The sequence below is a fragment of the Eucalyptus grandis genome, chromosome 11 (assembly GCF_016545825.1).
Source record: "Eucalyptus grandis isolate ANBG69807.140 chromosome 11, ASM1654582v1, whole genome shotgun sequence".
In the NCBI taxonomy this organism is placed as follows: Eukaryota; Viridiplantae; Streptophyta; class Magnoliopsida; order Myrtales; family Myrtaceae; genus Eucalyptus; species Eucalyptus grandis.
In genome coordinates, this window is record NC_052622.1 from 7,861,259 (window position 1) to 7,879,409 (window position 18,151).

General features: G+C 40.0%; 1 protein-coding gene across 1 annotated transcript; it reads left to right on the top strand.

The window, feature by feature from the left end:
• Positions 1-1,855, top strand: LOC120289701 (NF-kappa-B inhibitor alpha-like). Its single transcript, XM_039305022.1, has 2 exons — positions 1-62; positions 1,014-1,855. Exons 1-2 carry the CDS (start codon positions 53-55, stop codon positions 1,853-1,855), a joined length of 852 nt encoding a protein of 283 aa, XP_039160956.1. The 5' UTR covers positions 1-52.
• The last annotated feature ends 16,296 nt before the right edge of the window (positions 1,856-18,151 follow it).

Genomic DNA, 18,151 nt, shown 5'->3' on the forward strand with positions numbered 1-18,151 from the left:
ATGAGTTATCCGCCTTCAATATCGCCTCTAGATCTTGGAGAAGAACCTTTCAATGTCGCCAGGTGTGTCTTTTTCAAAACGATTAGTATTTTCTTTCCTTTTTCTTTTGCTAATTGTCTAATTTTTCAATTGTCTTCGATCTTGAAGCTCGATCACATGCTTTTTAATGTATTATTTCTTAATTGGGTCCATTCTATTCAATGATGTTATTAGTATATCAATAAAATATTCTTGCTTCCTAACTACATTAGGACTACCATTCTTTCTCAAGTTAGCTCAAATGTCCTTTCTTGTCACTCCTTTTTGCCTCCACACCACATTACTGGTTGACCGTGCTAAGTTTAGTATGCACTTTGCGCGGCATCGTGCAAAGTTTTAGTAAATACGCAAATTTAGTTTGCACTCTGCCTCCACACCACACCACTGGAGGATGTACATGTGGTGATACGTACATCCTCCGGCCAAAAAGTGGATTCCTGGGGCAATCAATCTCTGGCCCAACGGAGCAGGACGAAACAAGGGGACCGGCTAAGCATGCGCCTAGTGGTGGCAGCACCACCAGTTGCCAGTGGCCGAGCAGCTCCCCTCTTTCATGAAGAGACCTTTCGAGGGTGAATTTCTAATTTACGCTTTGATTTATTTTTTTGAGGATTTTTTGTGCGAGCACTCATAGTCTTTAGCTTATTAAAGTCAAACACCTTATCAATCTCTTTTTTTAAGAGTAGGTAACTCGAGCGAACCACCAAGCAAATCCATGACATGTCATTAATTTCTTGCACTAAAATTATTGTAACGAAAAATTTATAGTTTTTCACGCTTTGTCATCTTGTGAAACAATTTTTAAACTAGAGAAATTTATGTTTGGACCCATATAAAACCTTGCAGGACCGTAATAATTATTATAAAAATTTAAATGCGTTACTTTGTATTTAAATTAATATACTGTCTTAATATATTGTCTCCTTACACAACCCTTGTTCCCTTGCAATGACTACACTACTTGCGAAGCTTAGGCCCGAAGGAAGTAAAGCTATCTATAGGAGAGGAGGAGGTTGGCACGATCGGGGTGGAGGTCCAGACGGATGAAGAAGGAGCTTCCCTGAATAATGCATCGGAGACTGCGGAGCAACAATATCCAGCGAAAGTGTATGTAGCTGCTAGAGAACTGGCCGATGTCATCAAAGGCGCCAATGTCGAAGATATCACTTGCACGGTCGATACACTTTCCTGTCAAGCTGATTCGTCTGCCGTTTTCAGTTTCGGGAGGCTTTGGAGTGGTTCGCTGCTCCACATTGCAGCAGCCACCGGCAAGAGCACCATTATAGGGCTCCTGCTTTGTCATGTCGATGCCCACCTCATAGCCGCCAAAGATGACTGGGGGAATACCCCCCTCCACATCGCCACTAAGGTCAAGGCATTTGAAGTCGCCGATATGTTGATTCGCCGGGCAAATGACTTCCCCATCGACGAGAACATCCTGAGGATGAAGAACAATGATGGAAACACCGCCTTGCACGAGGCCGTGCTTATAGGTGACGTTTGCCTGGTGCGCCATTTATTGAGGGAAGATTTGGAGCCCGTGTACTGGGAGAACGTCGACCAGAAATCTCCCTTGTACCTGGCCCTCGACTCTGGCAACTCCAAGATACTTGAGGTTTTATTTTCGAAGTCACTCGACCCATCGAAGATACGAGGCTTGCCGCCCCTTCATGGTGCTGTTGCACGTGGTCGATATGGTACATACCTAAATCTACTCATGGGAAATATCTATTTATGTGTAGACCAAATTTATTTCAAATTTATGCAGCAGCTCTCCACGCGTGCTTATCCAAATCTATTGCGTGTGTTCACATAAAATTGCAAACCCCACTTAATAAAGTAGTTGGATACCAACGTAGCACTCGCAACTATCCATACAATTCTCTTAATAAACAAATTATCTGCGATTATAGATCAGCTTAAATTTATTAACTCAACCATTTTACTAATAACTTATGTATTGTTGATCTTCGATTAGAATAACTACAAAGTGCAAATATTTAAGATCGACAATCATAAAATTCTAGTACCTGATAATGACAAAAGTAGAAAGATAGGCTTGAAAATATGATAATGTTAGATTACAATAGGTCTTGTTTGAGGGTCCACTAAATTATAACTTTAGTTTTGTAATAGAATGAATTTAATTTGGTAAATGATTTATCATATTCTAGTTTCGAATTTACCTGTTGCACTAATCTCAAAACCATCTTAAATCCTAGGAGAGTTAGAGGATGCATACTCATTGATTAGATAACCTAAGAGATGTAAAGAAAATTAGAGCAATTTTGTAATTAATAGATATTAGGTTTGCATATCTGATTCCACAACTATAAACTTCAAATGCATTCTAGACTCTATAGGATTTTAAGCATTTGACCCTAAATCTGTCGCACTTCCCCGATAATTGGGCATAGGGCGGCGTTGGGCGGAGCATCCATTGAGCCCACACTTCTTGGTTTATCTTTACTATAATCACAATATATTTGATCAAGTAGATACGTCTATTAAAAGTTTCCTCATAAAGATATATCATTTTAGTTTTTGTATAGTTATTTAATTGTAATAATGAACCAGTGGTGTTAAGTGAAAATTCATCCATGTAATAAAATAATACATGTTTCAATTTAATCATGAGTTTGAAGATTAAGTGAATGATTTTTATATCTTTAGTCTATCTCAAGATAATCTACATACTAATGCATTACTTGGTGTTGATAGACTTTTTGAAACAATCGTAGACGGGGCCTGCATACTTATCTGCTTCTATTTCCTTCAACCACATTGTCAGAAACATTAATTCGTATAAAAATTCTTAATTTTGCCACATAGTCCATAAATAAGCCATGTCGATAACACATCCCAAGTAATGCAAGTCGAAACTAATCTTGCGGTTTTTTTTGCTCTTTGCACATAATTTTGTGTCGAATCGCATTTTCATTTTGGACAAGCATTAGAAATCCCGAAAAAAAAAAAGGGTCCTTATGCAGACTAAATCCCCACATAAAATCCTATTACTTCAAAGTAAATAAACCTTAAATGTTAATGGTGAATCGTTAGGTGCAGATTATTTCCATAGAATTTATACTTATTGCATGTATCTGTACACAAATAAGAACATTATATGTGTTTTGATTTTTGAGAATGAGATTTTTACATATCATACGGAATTTAAAAGATCAAGAGGGCGATAGTACAAAGATTCAATGAACAAAGTAGACGTTGAAATACGACATCCTTTTTAGGAAAAATTTATCCATCTACGCATTTGTCCACGTCAATGTACTTCAAAGATAAATCTTTTATAGCATTTGAGAAGAAAGAAGGAAAAGATCCCTTGAAAATAATACTATTGTGAAACAATTGAAACACCTCTACCGTATTAATCGTTCTTCTTTACTAGCACCCCTAAATTTTTGCATTTGGTGCTAAAATTTCTTCTTTTGGTTGAGCCTTTTCCTTTCCGTAATTTGATATATATATATATAATGTACTTTTTTCCAACCTTAGAAAAAAGATTCTGGTCAAATATTTTACTTATTTTTTACTCAGAAGTTTTGATAAATACATAACTTCTTAATTGAGTTTAATAATTGCCGTAGATCTTTACGAAGAAGATGACGTTCAGTCTAAAGAGGGTGGAGTTTATATGAAGATTTCGGTACAGTGCCGTGGAGGCTATTGCAATGTTCTTGACAATGGAATAAGTTTATACTTGCCAGAAGTTGACGAATATAATAGGAAAAGACCATTCTCCTTTTCGTGATCTTGCCCTAGCTATTTAAATGTCGTTAACTTTTGCTCCTACGCATTATATTTGCGGACTCTATGGATACTTCATAACATGGAAATGTCATATAATTTTCCATGTCATTTAGTAAGATTTTTATAAAATCTCAGCACATGTCAATGTTGCATTGCTTTGGATGAAAATGGTCTGAAATTTGCCTGAAGTCTCTCCAAAATACATGAACAGGATCCTTTCAAAATTTATCTAAATTCTCATAGGTCATGTTCCATTATGCTAGAGAATGAAAGTCACAATGCTTCGAGATTCACAACTCGAAGAGCTATAATTTTTTGAACGAAAATGAGTGCATTTGATTTATTCAATCAAAATGATCACCGCTAGTTTCACCATTGCAATCTAATCCCACATTAGCAACTATGAATCCTAATAGTGAATAAGGTTACGTCCAAGATGTCTTTATCCCAAAATTGGTTAAATACATCAAAACCAACCAAGCCCCAATCAGTGTAAAACGTTTATGGGGATGCGGTCCCTAATTTGGAGCTTCTGATTCCAGATATAGTCGAGAAGATATCTAAATGGAACATGAAGCTATTTGCAATGGTCGAATCTCGAGGCCGTAATGTGTTCCATTTAGCAGCTTTCTTGAATAAGCCTCAAGTACTCAAATTCTTACAACCAGAAACTGCATATTTGGCTCGACAATGGGACTTCAATGGGGATCTTCCCATTCATATTGCGAGCGAGAGGGATCATATTGCACTAATCGAGAAGCTACATCCAGTATCACAGTCGAAAAATAGACAAGGACAAACCGTTCTTCATGTGGCAGCAAAATATGGCAGAGAAAAAGCAGTGAGAAATATACTCAAACATCCGGATCTGGGGAAGATGATAAAAAGAGATCATGATGGAAATACACCTTCTCACTTGGCAGCGAAGCATTTACAACCCGCCACTTTGATCCATCTTGTGCTGGATGAAAGAATGAAACCCTCCCACAAACGCTTGGCTGCTGTCGACATTGCTCGAAATCACTCACAAAGGGGATTACGGAAGGCAGGTAACATGAACCATCACTATTTCATTCATCAACTTACTAGGAATTTTCAGAGATTAATACCTTAGTTAAGCGCAGAACTTGTATTCAAATCATTACGTGTTGCAGTCAACAATAGGAATGTGAAAGTATTAATCATTTTTCTGGAATAGTCGAGACATCTCTAGGATTAATATTTCACAAGCCTCTAATTTAGCCTTAATAGGAGGTACTTAAATTTTGCCCATGAATATGTCCGCTGTTAGAAGCAAGTAAATATTTTTGACAAATGCTGAGATAAATTGTTACATGTCTCGATTAATTGAGCCTATAAATAAGATCAGGGGTTGTCAATATTGCAATCTTTTTTTCTTAGAAAGCCAGGGGTCAAGGCGGCAAATTTGACCACTCTACGCATGGCACAATCTCATTACATTATCAGTAAGTCAACCTATGACAAAGGTGAACCACATACATTTTATTCATGACTCTTTTCTCATTTGTAGTGAACTTGTTACTCTAGTGTTAATTCTTAAAAAGTGTGGACACTGCATCTGTAGAAGTAAAAGTTTCCCTTTAACTGAGGACTCCAGAGTTCATTGCCGTTAGCGATTCGCTAAGAGTTTGTTCTTTCTTTCCTTTTTCATATGTTTCCGATCTCAGGGATTGGCAAGCCTGCTGTTATCAAGCGTGTCACGTAGGAGACCGGATCGATTCATAATTGAGCCGGAAGCTCCACACAAATCGCACGCTCACGGAAGTTTGCCAGACCGTAAAGAAATGGGTGACTTTATCAATACCTTGTTGGTGGTGGCAACGCTTGTGACCACTGTGACTTTCTCAGCTGGTTTTGCAGTTCCTGGAGGATTGAACGGCTCAGACACGCCATCCAAAGATGAGCGGGGCATGGCTACGATGCTGAACAATAGAATGTTCCAGGCCTTCGTGATTTGCAACACCATCGCGATGTTATGCTCAATGGCCTCGGTCGTTGGCTTGCGTACGTGACTGAAATCCACATATCGATATATGGATGCCAGCTTGCAGGACTGCTACTAGCAATTTCACTCCCGCCAATGTCGGCCGCTTTCTTAATTGGCGTCACCTTGACCGTTCAAAAACTCCCTTGGCTTGTTACCGCGATATTAATTTCGGGATCCAGTCTCGCCCTCATTATGGCATCTGCTTTATTATCACCGTTCGTTGCTATATCATTAATCTTCCTTCCCCTCTTTCGGAACCACCTTCGTCCTATCCGTCCTCTGACATCCTGGCTTCTTCTCACTTACCTGAGATTTTTTCAAATTGAGACGACGCCCATTTCGGATAAGTCAAAAGAAGACAAAACGGCGAGCAAGACCTCTACTAGTCCGCTTTTGGATGGTGGCGATGAAAATTGATTTGCAGAAATAAATATATGTATTTGCCATGGTGGATTTGGCTCATTCTATAGTTGCTTTCCTATTGCATTACATTAATGATGATTGTTAAGGTATTTAAGTTAAACCATCTCTTCCTTCAATAGCTGATATTATTAGAATAGTTGGATGTAGTTCCACAACATTGCACGTTGTATTAAAATCAGAGATTCTTAGTTCAAACATTTTCAAACATCCTAAATTATATATTCTCATATTTTAGACTTGAAGCAAAGTCCAACCTACTCACAAAGACAAGTATTGAAGTATTTCACCTAAATTATTTTTTGGGCTATAAAGAGTTTAAGCTTTTAAAATAACTGTGTTGGAATTTAATGAAACATCAAAATGATACATGTGTCATGCTATCTTAGTTGAATGGATGAGTGGGTCATTTCATCCGTTTCGAAATCAAATCTTTAGTTATTAACATGTAGAAGCTCGCCTCTCATGAAATCGCTTGTCTAGACTGGTCAAGGATGATTTATCTCGCATCGGTCCAACTTGTAGCAAACTCGAAGTGTCACGCCCCGATCCTCCGAGCGCGCGAACATCCCACTCTGGTCGATACAAATGCGACTTCCCAGGACACGTTGCCAACCCATTCATTTTTATTACGCATGCGGAAGCGAAACAAATCCCCTGACAATATTTAACTTGGAATAGAAAAGCAGGCAATCAACCACAACCAAACAAGCTTTCTTATAAACACATAGGTTTATATACAACATTGGATTGTCTACAAAATAGACCGGCTCAACAAAACGGGAACTGTCCTATGACCAACTTGTCAGACACGTTCGCCGATTCTTCAGCCTCCACCTTCCGAACTCCAGGACTTCCGGTCCTCCACGACCATCATCTAGGGACCTGAAATATTATTCCACAACTAGGATGAGACTACGTCTCAGCGAGTCCTACCCTCTAAAACTCAATTAGGAAGAAAATATGCCTCAGGGCGCTTTAGCCACACAAATAGGATAGATGACTTACCTTGCCTCAGTTCCTTCCTGCACATTAGTTTGATCAATAAATATTGACAACCACATCATCCAAACAATTCAATTACTCGGATCGATTCAGCGATCAATCGACTTAGTCGATTACATGTCATCGAAATCATCACACGGTCATTCGACTATTCATTCTCACTCTCAATCACGGCTTACAGTAAGTCTATATGTAGTGGCATTACGGCCCCACTTGACAATGTTATATGTAGTGGCATTACGGCCCCACTCGGCAATGTTATATGTAGTGGCATTACGGCCCTACTCGGCAATACATATGTAGTGGCATTACAGCCCCACTCGGCAATGTTATATGTAGTGGCATTACGGCCCCACTCGGCATAATTTAGATTTGATGGCTTTCTAGGTTCAACTCACAACCTTTCACAGTCATTTTCCCATAAAAAACCAACACTAATCAACTTTGGGATAAATCCCCACATAAACATACATTCAATCAATCGATACAAACTAAACCTACCAACCACCACGGTGCCAAAAGCCAACACCGGGTATTTTCAAGTTAAATACCAAAACTTCATCAATATCACTCAATTCCACACTTTTGGAATAATTAACCATAACCATCAATCACTCAATTTCTCAATTTAAGCTTACAATTAATACAAACCGACCGCATCACCGCCGATCGGATCGCGAATTCTAACGACCGGTCATCCCGATAATTTTCGAAATTATTAAATAATTAAATTTAATTCCGAAAATTAAATAATTAAATATTATATTATAATAATATAATTTAATAAAATAATATTTATAAAATTCGAAATAATTAATTAATTAAAAATGATTAATTAGGGCTTAAACAAGATTACACTAATTTAATCATACAATTAGCCCTAATTAAACATCCATTAAGCTAATCATACAACTAATCTAATTTACATTAAAATAATCTAATATAACCATCTAAACCTAATTAGACTAATCTAAACACCCCTTAAGCGTAATTAACTCACTAAGCAAGAATTAGAGGATAAACTCACCGGTTTTGCGCGTCGGTGAGTTTACGGCGACCCCGACACCAAGGCGGTCGATAAACCCCAAAGTGGCGACACCAATGGAGGCCGGGAAGACACTGAAAACGGGCCTCGAAGTCGGAACTTCTTGCTGTCTTCTCGCTTCGATCCGGGCCGAACTGCAGAGAAGAAACCAAAGAACTTCAACGGCGAAAACGGGCCGATTGGAGCTCCTGGAAGCGGGTGGTTGGAAACCGGTGGCTCCCGGGGTCTTGGGGATCTTATAGGAGGTTGGGATGGGCAAAGGAAGGGTCGGAAAGGGGCGAAACAGCAAGAAAAAACCGAAACAGGTGGAGCAGGGCGGAACTGACATGGAGAACGGCAGCTTCTCACAGGATTTCGGGACGACCGGAGAATCGTTCCGGCGAGCGGCGGGATACTCCGAAACGGGCTGGATGTCCTCGTCACGGAAGTGAGTGGAGCGTTCACTGATTCATCCGGGAAGTCGACTTTTAACTCGAATATTTGGCGAAAGGTCACCGGAGCGTAACCGGAACGAGGAGAAAACAGGGAGGAAAACGGCCGACGATGGCCTTCCGAGTGTGCGACGATGGAGGGGCTGGTGATGCTCGGTTCCTCTGGTTTTTCTGAGCTTCTCTCCTTCAACAACAATGGAGAAAGCCACAAATTAAGGGAGAAGAAGGCTCACGAGCAAGGGGGTCTCCTTGGGCTCTTTAGAGCTCAACACTTGCCATTCTCTCATTGGCTTTGCCCCACCATGACATCACATGACCTTAGCCACTCTCTCTCCTCAAGCTTCCTCCACAACCTTGCCAATAGGTGCAAAATAGCTCTCCCCCATGGCATACGAATTTGTTACATTTCCCTCTTCAATCTCAATCAATTTCATCCAATTCTCAACCAAACACATCCAATTGAAGCCCAATTAAATCCATCAAGGTATCCTCGTCCGTCTCATGACTTTTCCCCGTCAAATGATCCAACTTGCATCTCGAAGATTCGATTAAAAAGGCCCTCTGACAATCCCGAACAAAAACGGCATTACTTTGCTTTTCCGCCAAAAATCTCGGTTTGTAGAAAAATCTTCTGGAGATGAGTCGACATTCCTAAAATGAATTGTGACTTGACAAAACTTTCAATTTCTGTAATCGGGTTCAATTTCAATTTTAAATTCAATCTGGCGCGACTTTAGCACGTCCTAATCTACCGGGTAGCTTTTAGGAATTTTCTGTGCAATTGACCTGTGGTTGATTATTTTCAAGCCACAAAGTGCATCTTCGACACATTGGCGACTCTTGATTGTCATAGAAATCTCGAGATTTCAAATACGGACACAGGGTACCAAAATGATAGAGAAATCGGTCTAGTGTCGATCAACAAGAATTGTGCAATTAGGTGGAATCACCCATACTGAATTACATGGTTCTCGTTGAATCGACCTATCTCCTCTCTAATCGATCCGTGCCGTAATGACCCTTGCAGATTAGTACGGTCAAGCAGTCGTTTCCTGGTCGAATTCTCAAGTCTATTGCGTTTAGATTCCTTAATGGCTTCACCTGATAGACTACTTATCTCATGAGTATCAGCTCAGAGAAGAAAGCTATAGACGCGAAGATGAAATGCCCGACTTATTTAATTGAAACCAGAATTGGAAAATCGAGATGTCACACGAAGTCATGACAACCTGGATGCTCACTCAACAAGTGTCATGGGTAATGAAAATTTTAGAAAGTAAGTCGGAAGAGGAAACAACTAACCTCTTCAATGCGCAATAAACGAATTACTCGGGATTGTATGTTGAATCATGAGCAAATGATGGACGAGAGGACTTTATGATGGTCCGAATACAATCACGAGGAAAGTATTCACGTTCCACAACGTTAATGCCGATTGTCTTCTCGAAATAGAAATGGAATTGCTTTTGTTCATTGATGGAGAGAGGAGAAGAAGAGAGAAAGATAGAAATGGAATGGCCTTTGTCCATTGATGGAGAGAGGAGAAGAAGAGAGAATGATTTTATAGAACTTCCTTTATACCACCATCATGACAATTATCTCCATAAGTTATTTATATAACTTCCCTCACACTTTTTCAAAAGGTGTCTTTCCATTGTGTCACATCAAAATGAACCGACGCGTCTTAATCATACCTCATCATGGACGTATCAACAAAATGTAACATTTCTCACTCGGATACAATGGGTTCGATAGTGTTTTATCAAGAATATAAGGCATTCAATACTCATCTACTTTAAAAACAATTCATATTGGCAAGAAAGTCGTGCGACTAGTGAGTACATCTATATTTGGGAGCTCAAATTATGCATTTGTTAGAGATGACATAATTGTTACAACCCCAAAAAGAAATAAAGAAATGATGTCTCATAGTAACCTAGACATATTTTATTACATTAGTCTAAGTATATTTATCCTTTAAAGGTCATACTTGACTATTCTCATAACACCATGTTGACGCATAAAATTTACTTTTAATTAATTAGGTTTTACTTTATTTCACTTTATTTTTTATCTTTTCGGATAATAAATAAACAAATAACAAAAATGAACGAAAAAACAGAAAAAAAAAAAAAAAAGAAAAACAGAAAAAACAAAAAAAAAAACCTCCGCATGTGCCTTCGGCCCATCTTCGCCTCAGCCCAGCCCAGCCGAGTCTTCTTCCTCCTTGTGCCACCGCAACGCATGCACGGGCAGGCGCGACGCCGGAGAAGGATGGACGGACGGCAACGCTCGTGGAGCAGAGGAGCAGTTGGCATCGACGGGACGTGACCAGGGGAGGAGATGATGGTGGATGGGATGGCGGTCCAACCAGCGGGTCGAGCCTCGCCGATCGGCCACCCCCTCGCCTATAAATAGAGGGGGGCCACCATCGACGAGAGGGGGAGGCCACAGAGAGGGAAGCAGAGAACCGAGAGATCATAGAGAGAGAGGGAGGCCGGCCGAAGCTTGAGGTCCCCTGAGAGACTTCGGGGAGTTCGAGTGCAAGGCAAGCCGTGGTGTGGTGAGCTCGGAGGGGTCCCCGAGAGACTTCGAGGAGCTTGACGAGCGAACCCAAGGGAGAGAGAGAGTGTTCTGGCCAGATTTGACCGAGCCCAGGTCTCGCCGTCGCCGTCGTTGCTCGTCGTTTCCCCATCGTCGCAGATCAAGCCCCCAGCTTCGTCGTTGCTCGCTGTTGCCGTCGCCGTTGTCAATCAATCCCTGCCATCACCGTTTGTCGTCCCTGTTTGAGGAAAGGTAAAAGGGCCGTCGCCGTCGCCTTCGCCGTTCATCATCGCCATCGTCGTCGCCGTAAAGCCTCAGCTTCTCCCCCCTCGGCGCCGCGGATTCGCAAACCCTAGGGTTTGCGATTTTTCAGGTCACGAAGCGGACCCGGATCCGGGGCTGGGTTGGGTAGGTTTTCCGTAATTTCGGGGCGATGGGAAGCCGGGTCGTGAGGTCGGGTCGAACCCGGGTAGGGTTTCGTAGGGAGTCGGGTCTCGGAGCCGGGTTGTCGGGCCGAGCCAAGCGTCTCTAAATGCCTAACCACGGCGATGTTTTATTAAAAAAAAAAAAAAAACAGTCGGGCCGCTAAGCGGGCCCGTTTGCGTTTCAGCTGGCCTAGGTCGACCCAACCCGGATCGACCCGGGTCGGTTTTATTTTGTTTTATTATTTTAATATAAAATAACATTCTATTAAATAATAAATAAATAATTCATTTAAAAAAATCAAAAATGTTTTATTTTCAAAAATTATTTAAAAAATGTTGATTTTCCAAAAATCGAGAAAAATCAAAAATAATTTATTTTCCAAAAATATTGAAAAATAATTTATTTTCCAAAAAAATCAAAAATATTAAAAATATTCCACATTTTCCAAAAAAGCCAAAAATCCAAAAAATGCCAAAAATTCATGAAAAAGCCAAAAAGACTTGTATTTTTCCAAAAATACCCAAAAACCCAAAAATCCCTTTTATGTCCTAAAAATTAGAAAAAGACTCAAAAATGTTTTTCCTCCCAAAATGCATGAAAAATCCTCGAACATCCAAAAAACCTCAAAGTTTAAACAATATTAGGTACCGAAAAGGCATTAGTTATTAACTAGTGTAATCAAGTCCCCAATCCTAATTTCTTTGGTTGCGCAGAGCAAATATTTCTCCCGATACTTCGCTTGGGTTTCTAATCGACCCACCCCAAACCGATTAGTGGTGACTCCATTTTAAAATTAACTTACGGGTTAAAAACTTGAACCATTAAGTCGTGAATTGGTGGACTTGGGAGAGTCCGGGCTTAATAATTTCAGCCGAGCCATTAGCCTCCTTAGACGCTCGTACCTGATCGTGGGTGCCAAGAAAAAGGGGTCGCGACACACCATATGATAGATGTAAAACAATTTTATTCAAAATCATAGAATGCAATATAATTGATTGATCGGTAAATATATATGATAGATGTAAAATAATAATAGACTTCCTTCGCATTCATGTTTTTTTTTTTTTTTCATTTCAAACAACTGTTTTTCTAGACATGTCCCATAAAGCCATATTTAAACTTATTCTATGATTTTTAGTATTTTTATAATTATAATTTTTATATTCTTTTTAATTTTCTTTTTAATTGTTAAGACTTTTTAATTTTTGTAATATTATTATATTCCGAAAATGGGGTAACCCCCATCCAACCCGCTAACCCGATCCGACAACCCGAATCCAACCTAATTCAAACTAAACCTATTTTTGAAATCCATCTTTTATTATTAATTTTTTAGTTGTTTTTATTTTATTTTATTTTATTTTCTTTGGTCGTCTTCTTCCCCAAACCTTGCCGCCTCACGCCCGAAACTACTACTCGCTGAACGTCCCTCAACCGAAGTAGCTATCCTTTGCTGCCGGTGCCTGCACTGCCGCGAAACCTTCACCACCCGCTGGCTGTCCATAACGACAAGCGCCGGCCACCTACTCCGGCGACCGCTAAACTATTTTCTAGCTCGATTGAGACTCAAACATAGGCCTAGGTTCCTAACCAAGCATGCCAGAGCACACAACGGCATCAACGAAGGACCAACGGGACCGACGCTCACGCAAACTGCCCGGCCGCGAGCTCCGGCCCAACACCACCCAAAAACGGAGCACTAGGACTTGGGGAAGACCTACTTGGCTCGGCGAAGGCACCACGATGGATGGCGAGCAACAGACGGACCTCAGGAAACGGGGAAACACTCTTTCGATCTCACTCCCTCTCGCTGGCTCACCCTCTCACTCTCACGAGCTCTCTCTCTCTGTTCACCCTCTCTAGGCCGAACATAAAATAGAGCCCCCCTCCTCTAGCTCTCTCTCTCCTTGGATTTTACCTCCTCTCTCTCTCTCTCTCTCTCTCTCTCTCTCTCTCTCTCTCTCTCTAGCTGTGTTGCCAGCCTGCTGATCGTTCTCGCCGAGCGTCGCGCCCGTCTCTGTTTTTTCGTGGAGGAAGAGGCCAAGCACGCAGAGAGAAAGGAGGAAGAGGGGAGCTGGTGCGCGGGCCAGCTGGGAGGAAATGGGCTGGCTTCGTAAGGGAGAAAGAGAAAGAGGCCGGGCCTGGGGCCCAGGCGGAAATAAAAGAGGAGAGGAAAAAAAGAAAAGGGGGCCGTGCTGGGGAAGAGAGAAAGTTGGCCGGCCCGATCCGGGGAAATAAGGACAAAAAGAGGGCCGGGCGGGCCCAGCCATGGTCCGGCCCTATTCGATTCAATATATATATATAAAATTTCTTTTTGTTTTTTAAAAATTTTAATAATTGACACTAGTGGTGCAAATAATCCTAATGTCTATATGTGATACGATTTGATGGAAATTATTTTTTCTATAGGTTAAAAATTAATCCTCATTATTTATGTAATTAATGAATGATTGAACGTCAAAATTTAGATGTCAATAATTATGTCAGCGTACTAGTGAATCAATGTGATGTTAAATGAAAATTCATCCATGTGATAATTTATGCGTGTTTCAATTTTAATCATGAATTTGTAGATTAACTGAATAATTTAAATATCTTTAGTTATATCTCATGATAATTTACATTCTAATGCATTACTTATAGTTAATATACGTTTTGGAAAATTCGCAGACCGGGCTTGCATGTATCCCTGCTCTGTATCTTTTGCCTGGTCCTGGTAAATTTGCTCGGTTTGGGGCAAGGCACCTCAGGGCGACAATGCCTATGTCCATTCGAATTATCAATTAATCCACAAATGAACATATGCGTACATACATAATTTCACCTAAAAATAATAGTTATACATTTTTAGATTACTCAGATTGATATATTATATAGTTTTTCAATGCACTAGAAATCCCAAACAAAAATACAGAAGGTCCTCATGCACACTAAATCCCCACATAAAATCTTATTACTTCCCAAGTAAATAAATCTTAAATGTTAATAGTGAATCGTTATTTCCATTGAATTTGTACTTATTGCACGTACCTGTACGTAAATATGAACATTATATGTGTATTTGATTGTTGAGAATGAGATTGTCACATATAATATCAAATTTAAAAGAACAACAGTGTGAAAGTACAAAGATTCATGAACTATGTAGGCGTTGAAAGTTGACATAAAATTAGGGAAAAGAACTAAAAAGTCATAAACATACTATATCGGCACCAATTTAGTCATAAGTATTTTAATTTGATCAATTTATAAACATTTTCATATTGATACTAATTGCGTCTATCCAATCAATTTAAGCTTGAAATTGCTTATGTGAACGCTTGCGGTCCTACATGGCACAATTGGTACTAATGTTGACAAAATTTATAATTTTTTAAATATTTTTGAGAAGTTTTATTTTTTTATTTTTGTTTTTCCTTTTACTTACTGTTTGGCCTGGGCACAGGATATGAATGGGGATCTTCCATTTATATTGCGAGCAAGATGGGTTATGTTGAACAGATCGAGAAGCTATATCCTATATAAGAGTTCCCAAACAGACGAGGACGAACTGTTCTTCATGCCGCAGCAAAATATGGACAAGCTTTGGCAGTGAAATATATACTGAGACATCTGGAACTGCGAATGCTGATAAACGATAGATATTATGCTGGAAATACAGCTTTGCACTTGGCCATGATGCATTCACAACCCGTGGCTTTGATTCCTCTTGTGCTGGATAAAAGAATCAACCTCTTCGTTCTTAAGCATGAATGCTTGACTGCTCTTGACATTGCTCAATATCGCATCAGAAGGGAGTATACGCTGCGGAAGTAAGTAACATGAATCGTCATTATTTTCGCCTTTAAATGAGATCTTATATCGGAGAAAATAAAGAAAGTCTACTCTCTTCTAATGAAATTAAGTGAAATGATATTATCTATGAATTCGACATAGATTCCAAATATTTATCAAATCATCAATGAAGAAACTAAATTTGTTCCCTGAATAAAAACAGATTCTTCAACTTTAAAAAACTTCAAATACTTCTTGATGTTAATCCCTCTCTCGGATTTCAAAATGGATACAATCTTCTTTCGAAATATAAGGTTTTTCATGACAGAGTGATGATATCTACACAATGGATTATTCTTACTATTCCTGAAGTATTCAAAATTTCCTTCTCAATGTTCCAAAAAGCACAAGCCATTTGAAAAAGTTCATAAGCTCAAAGGTGCCTGTCGCCTTCGTGTACGTGAGTCATGAGCTATGAAATTCGTATTATGCAAGCAATGTGATTAATTGGCTAGCCACGTGGTTATGTGGTTGGCATGACATATTTTCTCATGATTGGGACCTACAGACTTGCAAAAACTGGTCTTTCGATACACGATATCAAGCTTTCGAGGTTGCTAAGTGGAATTCTGGTGATACGTAAAGTAAATTACAAACCGATTTATCAATGATTACTGAACCTTGATATGTGGTAATAAGCAGTATGAAGGATGATCCTAGTAACAATTGAAAAGCCAATGGAATATGTAAAATCTTAGCGGCGGCCATCAAAGTTGAACAGTATGATGGCGGTGGAGCAACTGATAAGTTACCAAATTCGCAGCTTCCTATTTACCAAATCTAGCTTTAAAAGGACTAGCTGATTCTCTAAGCCTCTTTGCTTGTATGGTAGGCAACCGTGATCCTTTGAGGGACAGGTTAAAGCAAAAAAATAGGATCAATTAAAGGGACTCAAAGCAAATAAAGAAACTATTTACGTGGATTTATTCTACAACAAGTTTAGCCCTTTATGTAATATAAAATGGTTGCTTTGGTCTGTCTTTCGTGGGATGTGCAAGTTGTCTGCCTTCAATATCACCTCTAGATCTTGGAGAAGAACGTTTCGGTATAGGGAGGTATGTCCTTTTCAAAATGATTAATATATCCTTTCATTTTTCTTTTGTTAATTGTCTAATTTTTCCTTTGTTAATTCTAATTGTCTTCAATCTTGAAGCTCGATCACACACTTTTTCATTTATTTTATTTCTTAATTGGGTTCATTCTTTTCAATGATGTTAATAGTATATCAATAAAATATTCTTGCTTCCTAACTGCATGAGCACTACCATTCTTTCTCAAGTTAGCTCAAGTGTCCTTTCTTGTCACTCCTTTTTGCCTCCACACCACACCACAAGTTGACCGTGCTAAATTTAGTATGCACTTTGCACGACATCGTGCAAAGTTTTGGTAAATACGCAAATTTAGTTTGCACTTTGCCTCCACACCTCCACACCTCACCACTGGAGGATGTATGTGCGGCGATACACATACATACATCCTCCGGCCGAAAAGTTGACTCCTAGGTCAATCTCCGACCCAACGGAACAGGATGAAACGAAGGACCTGCTAAACACGCGTCTAGTGGTGGTGGCAAACACCAGTTACCAGTACCACCAGCATTGGCCGAGTGGCTCCTCTCTTTCATGAAGTGACTTTTTTGAGGGCGTACCTCTAATTTATGCTTTGAATTACTTTTTTTTAGGATTCTTTGTGCGAGCACTCATAGTCTTTAGCTTGTTTAAAGCGAAACACCTTTATCGATCTCTTTTTTAAGAGGAGGTACCTCGGGCCGAACCACCAAGCAAACCCGTGGCGTCTTATTAATTTCTTGCACTAAAATTATTATAACAAATAATTTGTAGTTATTCATGCGAAGCGATCTTGTGAAACAATTTTTAAACTAGAAAAATTTAACGTTCAGATCCACATAAAATTTTGTAGGACCATAATAATTTTTATAAAGTTTAAATGCTTTACTTCATATTTAAATTAATATATTGTCTCCTTACACAACCCTTGTCACCTTGCAATAACTACATTACTTGCAAAGCTTAGGCTCGATGGACGTAAAGGTATCTATAGGAGAGGAGCAACAAGATCCAGCAAAAGTGTATGCAGCTGCTAAAAATCTGGCCGATGTCATCAAAGGCGCCAATGTCGAAGATATCATTTCCGCGATCGAAACACTTGCCTGTCAAGCTGATTCGTCTGCCGTTTTCAATTTCCGGAGGCTGTCGAGGGGTTCGCTACTCCACATTGCAGCAACCACCGGCAAGAGCAACATCCTGAGGCTCCTGCTCGAGCGTGTCGATGCCTACCTCATAGCCGCCCAAGATGATTGGGGGAATACCCCTCTCCACATCGCCATTAAGGCCAAGGCATTTGGAGTCGTCGCTATGCTGATTCGCCATGCAAGAGACCTCCCCGACGTGGATGACAAGAACTGGATCCTGAGGATGAAGAACAATCATGGAAACACCGCTTTGCACGAGGCCGTGCTTATACGTGACGTTGACTTGGTGAGCCATCTGTTGAACGAAAATTCGGAGCTCGTGTACTTGGCGAACGCGGATCAGAAATCTCCCCTGTACCTGGCCATTGACCCCCGCGGCCCCGCGACCCCGCGACCCCCAAATATTTCAGGTTTTATTTTCG